The sequence below is a fragment of the Juglans regia genome, chromosome 2 (assembly GCF_001411555.2).
Source record: "Juglans regia cultivar Chandler chromosome 2, Walnut 2.0, whole genome shotgun sequence".
Lineage (NCBI taxonomy): Eukaryota > Viridiplantae > Streptophyta > Magnoliopsida > Fagales > Juglandaceae > Juglans > Juglans regia.
Genome location: NC_049902.1, coordinates 8,978,851 through 8,993,548, shown reverse-complemented (window position 1 = coordinate 8,993,548; position 14,698 = coordinate 8,978,851). Strand labels below are relative to the sequence as shown.

The 14,698-nt window shown below is 36.0% G+C and overlaps 1 protein-coding gene across 2 annotated transcripts; it reads left to right on the top strand.

Moving 5' to 3' along the window:
- The first annotated feature begins 1,617 nt into the window (after window positions 1-1,617).
- LOC108994211 lies at window positions 1,618-13,245 on the top strand. 2 transcript variants are annotated; one of them, XM_018969338.2, is made up of 7 exons: window positions 1,618-1,752; window positions 9,019-10,635; window positions 10,728-10,809; window positions 10,997-11,063; window positions 11,838-12,023; window positions 12,136-12,196; window positions 12,489-13,245. In XM_018969338.2, the coding sequence occupies exons 2-7, from the start codon at window positions 9,408-9,410 to the stop codon at window positions 12,722-12,724; spliced, it is 1,860 nt and encodes a 619-aa protein (XP_018824883.1). In that variant the 5' UTR covers window positions 1,618-1,752; window positions 9,019-9,407; the 3' UTR covers window positions 12,725-13,245. The 2 variants fall into 2 exon arrangements, with proteins under 2 accessions (XP_018824883.1, XP_018824884.1); XM_018969339.2 differs by having other exon boundaries at window positions 1,630-1,752; window positions 11,844-12,023.
- Window positions 13,246-14,698: the final 1,453 nt, after the last annotated feature.

Below are 14,698 nucleotides of genomic sequence, written 5' to 3'. Positions count from 1 at the left end.
TTTGGGTAAACGGTTAGCCCATCCGTCACTGTTGCAAATCCACAAGCACAACAAGTTAAAGCATCCTCGTTGCATTATGCAAATCCAAAATAATAATAATAATAATAATAATAAATAAATAAATAAAATTGAGGAGTTTAGATAATAGAGTCAAAAGATACATTGTATTGAATTATGCAAATATAAAAAAAAATGACTTTTAGCTACAGTAAATTAATGTTGTGGGTCATATTTGGATTTCACTGCAGTTAGACCAAATGGAATAAAAAATACTCTCTCTCTCTCTCTCTCTCTCTCTCCCGATTCTCCCTCTTCCGAACTCATTTCTCTCCTGTGGTATTTCCCCTCCATTTCTCTCTCATTCATCTCTTCATTTCTGTTAGGTTTCTTTCATTTCTCATGATCAATTAAAATCATTGCCTTTTTGTCTCCAAGTGTGTCTAGAGGCCGGGTAACCTTCGATGTCAAAGTTAATAAATATTTTTTGAAGTTTATAAATAAGTGAAGCAGTCTAAGGATCATAGAGATATTTTCATACTTGTGAACTGTTATTTATACTACATGTCTGAAGAGCAGATAGTGCTTGCTTCCATGAAGTTTATGTCCCCCGTACTGTTCCTTGTGTCAAAATCTTTAAATGTTGTGTGACTCTGTGATGGCGTTATTACTATGGCGTGTTGTTCGGATGGTGGAGCCATTAATGCGGCATGGTTTTCCGACATTTTTCTCTTAATCTATATCCCCTCTAGTCCTTTCATGTCTTATCTGTCAGTAGATCAATGGTTCTCCATATATCACGCTTACTGTGCGGGCAGGTACTTAAAAACTGGATACTACTTGAAGGATCCTCAGATCGACGAGTCTCATCTCCTGCAACACCATCTCTCCTACAAGTTGTGTTCATAGGAGCTTTCCAATGGGCTGGGTTAGGGACTCTTCCTCGGGCTAGGCTTTTGATCTTGCTTCTCTTTCATTCACAGGCCTTTTGGGCTTAGTGGAGGAAAAATCTCCTTACACATTGAGTCTTTCTTTTTTTTTTTTCGATCCCCACCTTTTTTCTTTTCTATCTTTTTGTTTGTGAGCTGGGGTTCTTGCGATCGAAATTTTTTTTCAATCCCCTCCTAGACTTGGGGTTTCATCGCAGTAGCTTCTGTCCATCAATAGCAGTAGCCTATCCTAGTAGCACCAGTATATCCTGCTGTAAGTTTTGAAAAATAGTTAAGTATGTTTGAAATTTGTTTTATTGTGATGTTGATTGAAGTGGTGTGATGATTTTATTGTGGAATGAGGGTCTAGGATTTTATTATTAGAGATTTTCTTGTAAGATAGAGAGTGCAAAAGAAATCCATATTGCTATTTGGGATTTTCTTGCATTTGTATTGTTCTTGTAAGATAAATTCGTCTTTGCTTGCATGATTGTCCTTGTAAGATTCCTATATGGAATCTCTTATTATATAATATTAATATTTCTATATAACTTTTAATTTAGAAAAAAAATTATTACATTAAAAATATTTTATTTTTATTTTGATTAATAGATGAATAATTAATGTAAAAATAAATTTAGAGTGAAATAACTAAATATAAAATCACGCGATATTATGACATTTGCATTTGCTTAATCTATAATCCAACGAGGATGCTGTTTCAACTGCACAAGCAGCTCACGTCAACGAAAAGTTGTCGAATTTTCCGACCTCTGTCTGTCGCATTTCTTCTTACGATCCCTGCGACTCAAATCCCCATAACAAGGTGCTCTCTCTCTCTCGCTCTCTCTGTTCCTTTAACGTTGTCGCTCTAGTTTTATCTATTGTTGGATCTATCTTCAATTCGTTTCAAAGTTGCCAAATTTTTACGAAATGGGTATTGGTAGAGATTCTTTCTAACAGAATTAAGCGTTATAAGTGTTGATTTCATCATTGGCAATGTTTATTTTTCTTGGTTTTACTTGTTTTCTTCTATTCTTAACATTCTCATTGATACTCTGTTTGATTGCTGAGACGAATTGAAGCAGATTAAAACTAAGTACAATTAAAATAAGAAAAAGTTTGGCGGTTACGCGTCTCGGCAGATCCGAGATTCAAAATTTTTGTGCTTTTTTCTTTGAAATGAGACAGTTCTATTATATTCCTGATAAGTATAAGACTTTGCTCTGATGAATGCGGCAAGTGCTGAGAAATTCCCAGAAAAGAAACTTGGAAAGTTAGTTGATAAAGGCTAGTTATGACTAGGAATTAGCCTGTCCTCGATGCTTTGTTTCCCCTTGTTATGTTACAAATTTACCGGTCAATTGCATTTTAGTAGTCAAAAGATGAACTTGGGACGAGCTTAGATTTGGACGTTCTGGTTTGATGTCACACCAGGAGTTACTTAACACCAAAACTTGGTGGGTGAGGTATGGCATCCATGGTTTACTCCCCAGCCCTAGAGTTTTTTTTCAAAGGGCTCTTCTTTCTTGAGGTTCCACTCTATAAAGAGAAAAAAGAAGAAGCAATTTGTGTTTTGTTTTGAGGTCAAATCCTTCTATGATGTGCTCAACCCTCAAGTCGGAGGTTCATTTCCTTGAAAAAGCATACAGAGGAACAAGGCTTCTTCAATTGTAGCATTCTTGGTTGGACGGCGGACATTGGGAAGATTCTTATGGTGGATAATTTGACAAAGAGACAGGTTAAAAAGTTGGTTGACGTTATATGTGGATCCAGAGTGGCGAATACATCGATCACCTTCTGCTTCACTTTGAGCTAGATAGGGAGTTGAAACTATTGATCTTTCATCTTTTTGGGTTTGAGTGGATTAATGTCCCAGTAGGTACTGGAGTTGTTAGCGAAACCCTTTGGGTAGATCGTTTCTTTATGCTTAGGGTTTTGTATTTCACAAGAGTGGAATGCTAGAACCTTTGAAGTTGGCAAGAGGACAGTATTAGAGTTAAAAGCCATTAGACTCGGCTTCTGTCATAGTTGGATGGCTGCCTGCAACAACTCTTGATTTGCTAGTTTTCTAGATTTTATGGACTCTTATTGTTTTTCCTATTCTATTTAGTAGGCTGTGTTCTCTTATATACTTCCTTTGTATGTGGGTTGCACACCTCTACGCTATTGAAACAATTGACTTGTAAAAAATATTTTGTTTTGAAATAATTTTTTGCTCTATGATTCCTTACTTTTAATATCTCTGTATCAAACCCCTAGGAGCTGGCTCAAGTGGTAACGACCCTTGTCTTAGGAGTATGCTCCTCCTAGGTCTAAGGTCTAAACCCTTAGGTGCAAACAACTTCTTGGGGCCACATCCCATCGGTGAAAGCTGATGATTTACCTAACCCATGTGCTGTGGACGTGTTACACGGTCATGGGTTTAACCAAATAAAAGATACGTTTCATTTGCATGCTGAGATTCCTCGTCATCAAGGAATATCTTTGCATCATTTGAAGTGATTGAATCCATTGAGTCATGGTGGATTTGTTGACTTGGTGATCTAGCTGATTGCTATAATTTCTTTACCATACTGCGTGCAAATACTTGTTACCCTTGAAGATTAATTTCTTTTAGGATGATCATTGTTTATTAGATAGCACCTGTCTTAAAATAGACGAGGTGCTTTCCTTTATAGGCTGTCTTAAAATATTTTATTTTTCATTCTATTTCTCTTCAGATTTAGGAAGATTAATTTATATATATATATATATATTTTGTCTCATTAATAAGCTTGCTATTTATAAGCTCCCATCTAGTTGGGGACAGAGGTTATATGTTTCTTCCAATGCTCACCTTCCTCTCTGCACTTACTGAAAAGAAATAGGATTGGCTTCTTGTTGTTATTCAAAATAGTTGGAAGAAGTATAGTCATTGAAAGATAATCAAGGATCCCATAGGTACATTAGCATGTTGGAAATATCCCTGTCCACCTTTGCGTTTGAAAGAGACCCAAAGGTTCTCATTTGTGGTGTACGTAGCTATAATTATTCAATTGGGTCTAGTGATTTTGTTTGTGGTTGATTGATTGATTGATTTATTTGCAACCAACTGTGATAGTAAGTAATTTTATTGAAGAAAAAGACCAAGGATGTACAACCCTATAACGTTCAATTATATGAGAGAAGCACCTACACTAGTTGAAGAGAGATAAAATGAAAAAAAAGAATATTTCAAATTTAACTTGTCAAAAAAATTTAAATATGTGCTTCAAGGTGCTTTGTTCAAGCTATTAAGACCAGTGATATATTTACAAAGTTGTTTAATTTTCAACAGGGTTAATTACAGAAGATAATGATTTGTCTTCTAAAAGTTGCAGAAAGTCCTGAAAGTTGTGATCATGATCGTGAGTTCCTATATAGGTTCATAAATATTTAGTCCAATTTTATAACTTTTCAGAATTTTATATAGTCTACTGGTTTTTAAAAGAGATGGGCTTTGATCAGGATGCGGTGCAAAACCTTATTTTACACCTTCTAATGGGAAGATGGCATGTCAGCTTCCCAGTATTTTCAGAAAAATGAGTTGACCTGAATTGATTCCCAAATTCATATAAATCTCATTCTGAGAGATATTTTCCAGCCTCTGAGTTTAGCTGTGATCCCTTCAATCTCTGCTACACATCTCGCCCTGGTCTGCTGGCTGCAGATGAAAACAGTAGCTGATGCTTGCCACCTACTCTGATTAATTTTTACTAGAGGTTACATCATGTTTTCATGTTCAGTTTCCACAAAGAGATTTTGGCTCCATCACCTTGGTTGAGAAAAGAGTGAAAGCAGTATCTTAACACATGTCACAATATTTTCCCAGAATCACCTTGCAGTGTTCACAAGCTCACAACTACTTTGCAGAATGACCTTGTGATTTTTTTATGCATTTTTTTTTCTAGAAAATTATCAAGGCATGCATATTTCCTAATACATGGCACAATATTTTACCAGAATCTCATTTTGTTGGAGTGCATCTTTAAAGTTCATTTTGCTTGAATCTATCAAAACTGGCAGTTTAATCTTCATAAAATTTCTCTCTCCATTTATCCTCTCTTGCTTCAAAAAGGATCCTTTGACGCTACTAAGTTTGCTCAACTTCTATACTTACTACCATTTCCTTCCTAAAGTTTCTGCCATAAACAGAGCATCTACTTGAGCCTTGGGAAATGTAACAACATAACCATCCTTGTACCCATTTTTATTTACCCTATCTTCTTTCTCGTATTGAACTTTTAGAGAATTCATGAATCCTAATAGAAAATATAACTTCATAAAAACTTAAAAATTGAAAACGAGAACAAATCACAAAACCAACATCTCCACAGTCAAGGGCTTCATTTTCGATCCAAATACCCAACTAACTAAGAAGAAGAGTGAGAGGGTCAAACTTGGGGTGGCTATTAAAACAGGGAGCTGATGGGAGTGGGTGATAAGATGTGACTGTTGGAGATGGAAATGCTCAACAACCAAAGACCAACTTAAAGAGGATTGGAAAATTTCTCTGGTTTTTTTTTTTTTTGGGAAATTATCTGGTGCATTTCACTTTTTTTTATTATAAAATAATGGGAAGTTGATCTGTCAACTTCTTATTTGATGGTGTAAAGAGAGCTTTTGCACCACATCCCCGATGGAAGATGAACTCTTTTCAATATGATATTGTTCCATGGCCCCAATAGTCACTAGTTCGAGTCCCCCTTAGGGCCACTGGAGGTTTACCTAGTCGTTGACTTCAGGGCCCCATGGGATTAGTCGAGGTGTGCGCAAGCTGGCCTGGATACCCAAGGTTATAAAAAAAAAAAAAATTATATTGTTCCATGGCATCTGTTGTAATTCAGTCTCATGGTTTTTCTTTATTTGAATATGGCACTTTTTCCTTGCTTATTTTGTATGTGAGGCTTTGGTTTAGTGTTTCTATCCATCGGGCGTGCTTATTGGCAAGAATTTACTGAATCCATCATTTGGGCTTGTAACAAATTAAAAGTTTATCCTGTTATTCAGCCTAGAGACTTGAGCTTGTACAAGAGAGTTCCCTTGGAGTAATTCCTTTTCCTTTGTTCGGAATTGCCGCAACCAGTGTTTTCATTTCCGTTCTGGCCAGAACGGCTTAGAGGGATGTTCCATACCGGCTGAAATTCCGGTCATTTCGGCATGTTCCAGCCCATTCTGGTCGGATTCTGGTATTCGGGCCGAAATTAGCATTCCGGTCCAAAACATTGATGACGAAAAGTCTGGAATAGAGAGTGATGGGGGAAGAAATACTCTGTACGAATTCTCTAGAATCATGATTAACAAAACAGAAGGCATCCAAGATTAAAAACTGTGATGAAGATTGAGTTTTTATATTTTGAAAAGAAATTCTTACAGCTCCTCGTGAAGAACCGAATTACAAGACAAAAAGATGTCATAGAAAGACAGGGCTCAAACATGTTGAAATATGAAGTTTTAGGAACTAACTCCATGTAAACAAACAAGAATTACAGACAAAAGGCATAACCATTTAGAAGTGAAACCCTATTGGGAAGAAATAATCAAAGAGAAAAAGAAGTCACCCCACCCTCTAAAATTAAAAAACAGCCCCGAATTCACACCCAGCTTACTCCGATGCTAAAAACATGGCCACCTACAAAAAAGCAGTCACTTCTCTCTCTCTCTCTCTCTCAATAAAGAATTTTCTCTAATTCTCTCTCTTAGCTTTCAGGAGCAACGAGAAAACTCTTAACTTTTTTTCTTTTTTGGAATAAACTCTCTTAGCTTTCTGGAGCAAGTACTCCTGAAAATAAAAATATCCATTACTCTCTCTTAACTTTCTCGAGCAATGTATACTCCTATAAATAAAAAACCTCTTGTACAAATGAAAAACCCACTGACAATCTGTCAATCTCTTTGCTTTTTACTATGCTTCATTTTCAAACAGCTTTGAGTAACTTTTCACTTTTTATTATATTTTTAATATTTATATTGATATTTTTAAGATTTAGAATGCAATTTATATATATATAATTTATTTATATAACGACTATTCCGAAACGGTACACCGAAACGTATTGGTACCAAAATATTTCATACTAGTACCTTAACCGGAATGATCACTAGAACGAAATTCAAAACTTTGGCCGCAACACGAGCATTCTTAAATAGAAGTATGGAAGGTGGATAATCCCTAGTATGGCTTAGAAAGCATTATGGAGTTTTAGAATTTCAAGATTTAGCCAATGCTTAGCTCAGACCTCCTCCAGCAATCTTATTGGCTTGGTATTGCTGCTGCATTAGTTTGTAAGTTTAAATGTTGCTCAGACTTGTGCACCCAACAGATTATGAGCATTTGTGGTTGTATTTATCAACTTTTATGTGTAATTATGTAAGAATTCAGAGGCCTGGAAAGTTACTTTTGCTTAATAGTTTGACAATTTCTTACAGATAATGTAATAATTATTTCCAACTTTCTCAAGTCTGGTTATTTAAAAATCCTGTACACTTCTATTATGAATAAGCCTGTATTTTACTTCTTAAGAAAAAAAAAAAAAAAAAAAAAGGTTGTGGCTTATCTTTCTATGAATAAAACGTGTCATTTGTTAGGAAGCTATTCCATTCTGATGTCTATATTGCATTAGCTTATGTAATCTATTGTCAGTGACACGGACATCTTTTGCTATGTCAAATAGTAGCAAGATGTATTAGAAATCTGCTTTATAGTAATTTGGTGATTGTATTTGGTTTGATGTATTTCAGGAGATTACTACTACAAGTTTAGAATGGTAATTGTTTGAATTATGGACTAGGAGGAGGGTAGGAGAACATCGTAACGACCCAAGCATTCACCACTTTCCTATATACAATTCAGGGTGTTACAATCTTCCCCTTTAATCCTTGATGTGAGGAGTCCATTCTATCATAGGTGGCACGATTCAAATCCCACACTTCTTGGATTTGATTCATATACCATTTGTAATGACCCAAGGAAGGCCCAAGCCACATTTGGGGTCTTACTCCAAAAGGACCAGTCAATGTTATAATTCGAGCCCCTTGGAATCCATTATAAAAGGCAGCTACTACTTCTTCCCAAACAATGTCAAATCCCATTCACCACCTTCTAATATACGATCCAAGGTATTATAACATCTGTGTAACTTCCCTTCTATTAGTGAATGGGAAGTTTATATGTATTTTATGATGATGAGACTTATGTAGACCTGTCTTCTCTACTCTTCTTTGACAATCTCTTGCCTTCTTCTTCTTCTTCTCAAATAAGAAATTACAATAAAATTGCGTATGGTGTAACGCCCCAATGGAAGGCCCAAACCACATGGCCTATACTCCAAAAGGACTAGTCAGTGATACAATTGGAGCTCCATTGGAACCTTATAAAGAGCAAGAACTTCTCATTCCCAAGCAATGTGGGATTCCATACACCACCTACCCTTATCCATATCATATGGGGTATCATAATCTACCTCCCTTAAATTCCCGACGTCCTCGTCGGGCTTGTCCATTGTAGGTGGCACGGCTCAAGTCCCACATTTCTGGTTGGGATAAGCTCTGATACCATTTGTAACGCTCTAATGGAAGGCCAAAATCACATGGCCTATACTCCAAAAGGACTAGTCAATGATACAATTGGAGCTCCATTGGAACCTTATAAAGAGCAAGAACTTTTCCTTCCTAAGCAATGTGGGATCCCATACACCACCTACCCTTATCCATATCATATGGGGTATCACATATGTCCTGTATGTGTCATTTACCAGAAGATGGCTTTCATATTTTTCTTGTTAATGGTGTCCTCGTGTAAATTTACACATTATTAAGAACAAGTGCTCCCACTGATTATAAATTCATCACAAGAAGCCAACTCAGGTCTTGGGGGTTAATGCCTTCCTCCACTTATTTCCTTTATCAGTCTATTACGAGACCCTAATCTTTTCTACAAGAAATGTTGAGCTCTGCTCTTGGATCTTGTACTTGTGTTTTTAATTATATGTTTGACAAGCAGGACTTCTGTATAAGATTTCTTTTATACCATATGATGCTTACTAATTGTTTATATTAACAACTGTTGCAGGGAATTGTAAAGAAAGGGACTAAAAAGAATCAAACAAACAAGATTGTACGCGTATTTAAACTATGGGGAAGAGGCCCGCAAGGAGACATTGATTGGAGATTGTTTGGAGTAAAAGTGGATAATGGGAGGAAGAATGCTATGATATCTGGTAGTGGAAGGTCTTCAATGCGGAGATTGATATATATGGCTTCCAATAATATTAGCTAAAGATGGATGTGGTGAGTACAGTAAGCGATGCAGAATGGAGTTTGTGGCTTAAGAGGAGCGTGGAGCATATTTAAGAAGCACAGTCATTGTGTGAAGATTAGTGATACATTAGCTGGTTACTTCTTGAATGCAAACCAGTCCTGAAAGTGGTTTATGTAGATTCTTTGGATACTGTTGGTGGAATGACAGGATCGGGAACGCCCCAAAGTAATTTAGAATCAAAGAAAAGAAGAAAGGAGAGGGGATTGCCTACTGCCCTTGAAGTAGATCAATCTCTACAGTCTCCAGTCAAATCGTGCTTAATGTTGGAACGAGAAATGGCAGGGTCTCATGTAGAAGTAAGTTGTTCTCAAGTGAAGGTTGAGGGAAAGGAGCAGAATGAGAGGCATATTGGGTCAGAGGTTAAGGGTATGGACTATGATCTTCAAGAAGTTGCCACTAATGTTAAGCATATTGGGAAAGATGAGAAGAACACTGTTTCTGAAGTTTCAGAGATGAACTCGGCAGATGTAAAGCATAAACCCCTCATCCTTGGAGAGCATATTGGATTTATTGAGAGTGCAAATACTGGTTTGACAGAGAAATGTGATGATGACCTAGAGAACAAATGTATTTTATTTGACCAGAAGAATCTGAAAACTTATAGTAGGGGGAAAAGAGGTAGAACTGTAGGTGAGAGTAGTGAAGTGTCCTCTTCATCCTTTCAAAATAGTTTAGAATCCATCAAGGATGATATGCAAGGGCTTATGAACCAATTTTTGGGTGAATTACCAACAGCCGAGTTAATGGAGAAGTTAGATACCTCACTCTCAGGAGAGCATGCTGCCATAAAACAGGTTATGGAAGATAAATTGATCGAGGATGCCTCATTTAACTGCATGAATAGTGAACTTGCATCTAAGGACGGCAAGGAGAGAAGCAAAATGACGAATTTGGAAAATAATTTTTGTGAAATTAGTTTTGTGAATGATGCTTCTGTGCCAGATGTCCCTAAAGACCACAAAGACCATAAATATGGGGGAAAGCTTCATATGAACCATATCACAGGACAGTATACATCTCATGTAAATGAAGAGCTTGATAAACCGGCATCTTATGGTAATGGTATGACTACAACTAATTTATCTGGATGTGATCCTTCATACAAGCACCAAGAGCAGATGGATGTTGAGAGAGCCGAGATGAAAGTCAGTCCATCACACTTAGGTGTAGTAGAAGATGACACTGATTCGGGCATTGTTGTCAAAGAGCACAATTTTTCAGAAATATTGAAGTCTCCAACAGAAAAATCTCTTTTGGATTCTTCTAAGAAAAAGCTTCTCATCCTTGATTTGAATGGGCTTCTTGCTGATATTGTTCCTTATGTTCCTAATGGGTATAATGCAGACATAATGATATCAGGCAAAGCAGGTGAAACTCGACACTGAGCATGAATATAGAGTTTGGCATTCAAAGACTCAATTCTAACTTGACTGTCTCTCTTTCTGTTCTTTTTTCCCCAGTTTTTAAGAGGCCTTTTTGTGACGATTTTCTACAGTTTTGTTTTGACAGATTTGTCGTGGGTGTTTGGTCATCAAGAACCAAGTAATAATCAATCTGTCTGATTACTCTTTTTCCTCTTTAGTTTGAATGATTCTTTTTTTATTTAATTTTTTTAAAAGATGTGTAGTCTATCGCGATCCAATCAGCTTCATTTTTTATGATTGATGAATTTGTGCCTTAACTGTAACATTTTGTAGGAACTTATCAAAACAACTGTAACATTTTGTAGGAGGAACATGGACAGGCTGATTGATATACTTATGGGAGATTCCAGACACAAGTTACTCTTCTGCTGGGTAATTGTGTTTTAAATCTTCATTTGTTGTTACTAAATTTCATGTTTTTGTATCAATTTCTGGGTATGTTTGCTTGGCATTTTATGTTACCCTTTCTAGTTCATCCTTCACCAGTCACCACCACTCACAATTTTAATGCTGTACTAAAAGAGGTGAAGTGATGGCTGTCGTATTTGATTAAACTTTCCTTTGTTGTAATTGGTTGCCTCGTAAAGTTCCAGTACCTACTCTCTGAACTTTGTTTTTGTCAAGATTGTAAACTTGTTAAATTTTTAGTACTTTAAAAATCTTTAAGGAGTGTCCTCTTTCTGCTTGTCCACTTCCCTCACTTTGCCTATGATCAGGCGCTGCAGCAAATTCATAGTAATATTTTCAGAGTTGCTACTATTCTAAAATGCTCCCGATTTGTGAACTTGTGATTTGCTTTAATAAGTTGGAATTTTTAAAAAGCATAATGTCATCAAACATTTATTGTGTATTTTTTGTTCTTTCTGTCATTGCAATCTTGTTTGGTGAATGATGCAACCAATTAAAACCATGGCTTTTTAATCCCTAGGGGTTGGCTCAAGTGGTAAGAGCCTTGGTCGTAGTGGTATGCTCCCTCTATGTCTAAGGTTCAACCCCATGGGTGCAAACAATTTCTAGGGCCTACGTCCCATTGATGAAAAGCCGATGATTTATCTAATCCATATGATGTTGACAAAAACCATGGCTTTTAGCAAGGCATTATATGGTGCAATATTTTCTAATGGTTTTTTTTTATTTTTTTGGCAGGATCAGTCACACTGTACCAGTACCGGATTCAGTACTGTTGAGAATAAAGAGAAGCCTATGATTTTGAAGGAACTTAGAAAACTTTGGGAAAAGCTTGAGCCTAATCTTCCATGGGAAAAGGGGGAGTATAATGAAGCAAACACATTGTTGGTCGATGATTCACCGTACAAGGCTTTACTTAATCCAGTGAGCTAATCAACCCCACTGTCACTTGGGAAATATGGCCTGTTTTTTACACTCTGGATTATACTCCAATAATGATATATTTTTTCATCTTTGCATCTTCTTGTTGCTATAGGTGAACACAGCAATATTTCCACATACATATCGATATTGGAATGTTGAAGACATGTCGTTAGGTGAGACACTTTGGGTTAATGGAAAGTTAAAGTTCTCTCTCCTAATATAAATCTCTTCTCCAATCACTTAACAAAAAATTATAAATGAATCACTTGGTATTGTTGCTGATTTTTAATCCCAACCTGTGTTCTTTACATTTTTGCCACTGGAACTTGTTATACTGTTGGCTATGTAATTCGAACTGCAGGTATGTCATTTTGGTAATTTTGGAATGTAAAGTGTTGCCCCATCTTACTTTTGCTCTGATTATTTTACAATAAGCCACAATTTTTGCACTTGCTTTCACCACAGGACCTGGCGGTGATCTTCGAGTTTATATGGAAGGGTTAGCTATGGCCAAGAATGTTCAGAAATATGTTGAGGAGAATCCATTTGGTCAACGTGCCATTACTGAATCAAACCTATCATGGGGTTTCTACCGTAAGGTTATTGAGATCACCAATGCACACCCACCTCAAGATGATTCCAGTACTACCAATGCACACCAACCTCAAGATGATGCCAATACATGCTTTGCTTACCAGTAGTACTGATGCACTTCATATAATCACTCACCCAAGACAGAAAGTTCCAAATTGAATTTTGTTCAAATCAACACCAATGGAGAGTACTCAGGGATGGTTGAGATGCTGGTGGGTGTACTTCTTGTGCTGTCAGTTGTTCAAATGTGAATGGATTTTGTATGATAACCTTACATACTTCAACCTAGTTCTACTGTAAGTGGCTCCCACCTTGATACTAAGGGCCTTTTGTATCGTGACCCTTGACCCTTTTGTTGTTCCCTAACCACACAACGTTTCAAGATTATTGTAGTAAAAATCATCAGCTGAAGGCTTTCTTTTGTTCTGTTCAGCTTTAGCTGTAACATGATGTACCAAGCATAGGACAGTATTCAGAAGCTTTTTTGGTTCATGTGACATTTGGCAGTGCAATGTATCTTGAAGTTGAGCTTATTACCTGTATCTTTTAGTAGGAAACATGAGTTGGATCTTATGTAATGATTTAAATGATTTCTGATATGTAATAATAGTGTAGTGAGACTTGAACCCGAGTATGGAGAGAGGTAAAGAGTTCTTTTAATGTTTAATTTGTTTCGTAGTTCTCCAATAGTCCGTCTGTTCGAACTGTTTCAGTTCACATTCTCGAACTTCTGATGCGAGTGCGCAAGAATGCACACTCTGTCACTATTTCAGCAGTCACTCAAAGTGGTGGCTGCAGTCGCCGGAATTTGGTGGTCGGTCGTCAGAATGTGGTCGTTGACAGCCACCATTAATTTTTTTTTTTTTAAATAATTATAAAGTTTTGAATATGTGTGGGTACTGATATTTTAGTTATGATGAAAAAGTTAATGTGAGAGTTCTTGTTTGGAAGGGGTAAAAACCCATTTGACACCTCATCCTGATTTTATATATATATATTATTTTTCATTTAATTATAAGGAATAGAAGCTACACTGGGGCTCGATTCTGTGAGTATTTCAGAATTTTGTGAATAGTAATAAAATTATTTGTGAATAGTAGTTAAATAATTTGAGTTAAGATATTTTATTGGGTTTTAAAAAAGGAGAAAAAAAAATTAAATAAAAATATTATAAAATTAAAAATTTGTTTTAATATAATTTTTTAACATTATTTTTGTTTTGAAGTTTGAAAAAGTTGTATTGATTTTTACATTTTGCTTTGAAGTTTATACAAGTTGTAATGATTAGGTAATTATTGGATGAAAAATTTAATGATTTGAAATTAACAAATATATTATGTTTGAGTGATGTTTGAGAATGAAATTGTGAAAATTTCTCATCTTATTTCATTTAACCAGGCGTAGCCTAAATTTCTCTATGTTGTGGCAAGTCGGATGCGAGTGATTTTGAAGCAATTACTTAAAAAGATTTTCAATTATAAAGGATCAAAACATCATTTTGTGGGTTTGTTTCCAAGAGTCAGAGTAGTCGTATGTGGTGGAGAGGTCTTAAAATAACAATGTATGGTGTGGAGAGTCTAGAGACCTTAGAATAGCAGTACTCAAATGAGTTTTTCAAATTGATCTCATTTATTTATTTACCTAGATTATTCCAAAAAATTGTGCCGTTTCGTTGCATTTTCAAAACCAGTTTGAGTAAAAATCTATTTTGTTTTAAGATTTTGTTGAAGTTATTAAATATTGTGAGACTAATTTTGTTTTGATACTTTAATAGGGGAAAAATAATAGGTGATGAATCATCGAATTTAAATTTAAAAACAATACAAATGTAGTTGTTGCTGCAACAGTAAAAAAAAAAAAAAAAAAAAACAAAAAGACCCAAAAAGCAATTTGGAAGGAGAGATTTGAGCAAGTGAGAGAGACTTGAGAGACAGAGAAATTGGAGAGAGAGAGAGAATCTTGAAGCAGAAGAAGAGGATTGATATCCATATCATCAACCCTGGAAGACGTGGATCGAATCAGGTACGCATCATTTTTTAATGCGGCTGACTCCCTCTCCTAACTCTATACCCAGGCCATGA

Coding starts and splice junctions, on each gene's coding strand:
- LOC108994211 (XM_018969338.2), top strand. CDS start 9,408: ATGACAGGATCGGGAACGCCCCAAAGTAATTTAGAATCAAAGAAAAGA. Junction 11,064..11,837: donor ACAAGTTACTCTTCTGCTGG/GTAATTGTGTTT, acceptor TTTTTTTGGCAG/GATCAGTCACACTGTACCAG. Junction 12,024..12,135: donor ACAAGGCTTTACTTAATCCA/GTGAGCTAATCA, acceptor TTGTTGCTATAG/GTGAACACAGCAATATTTCC.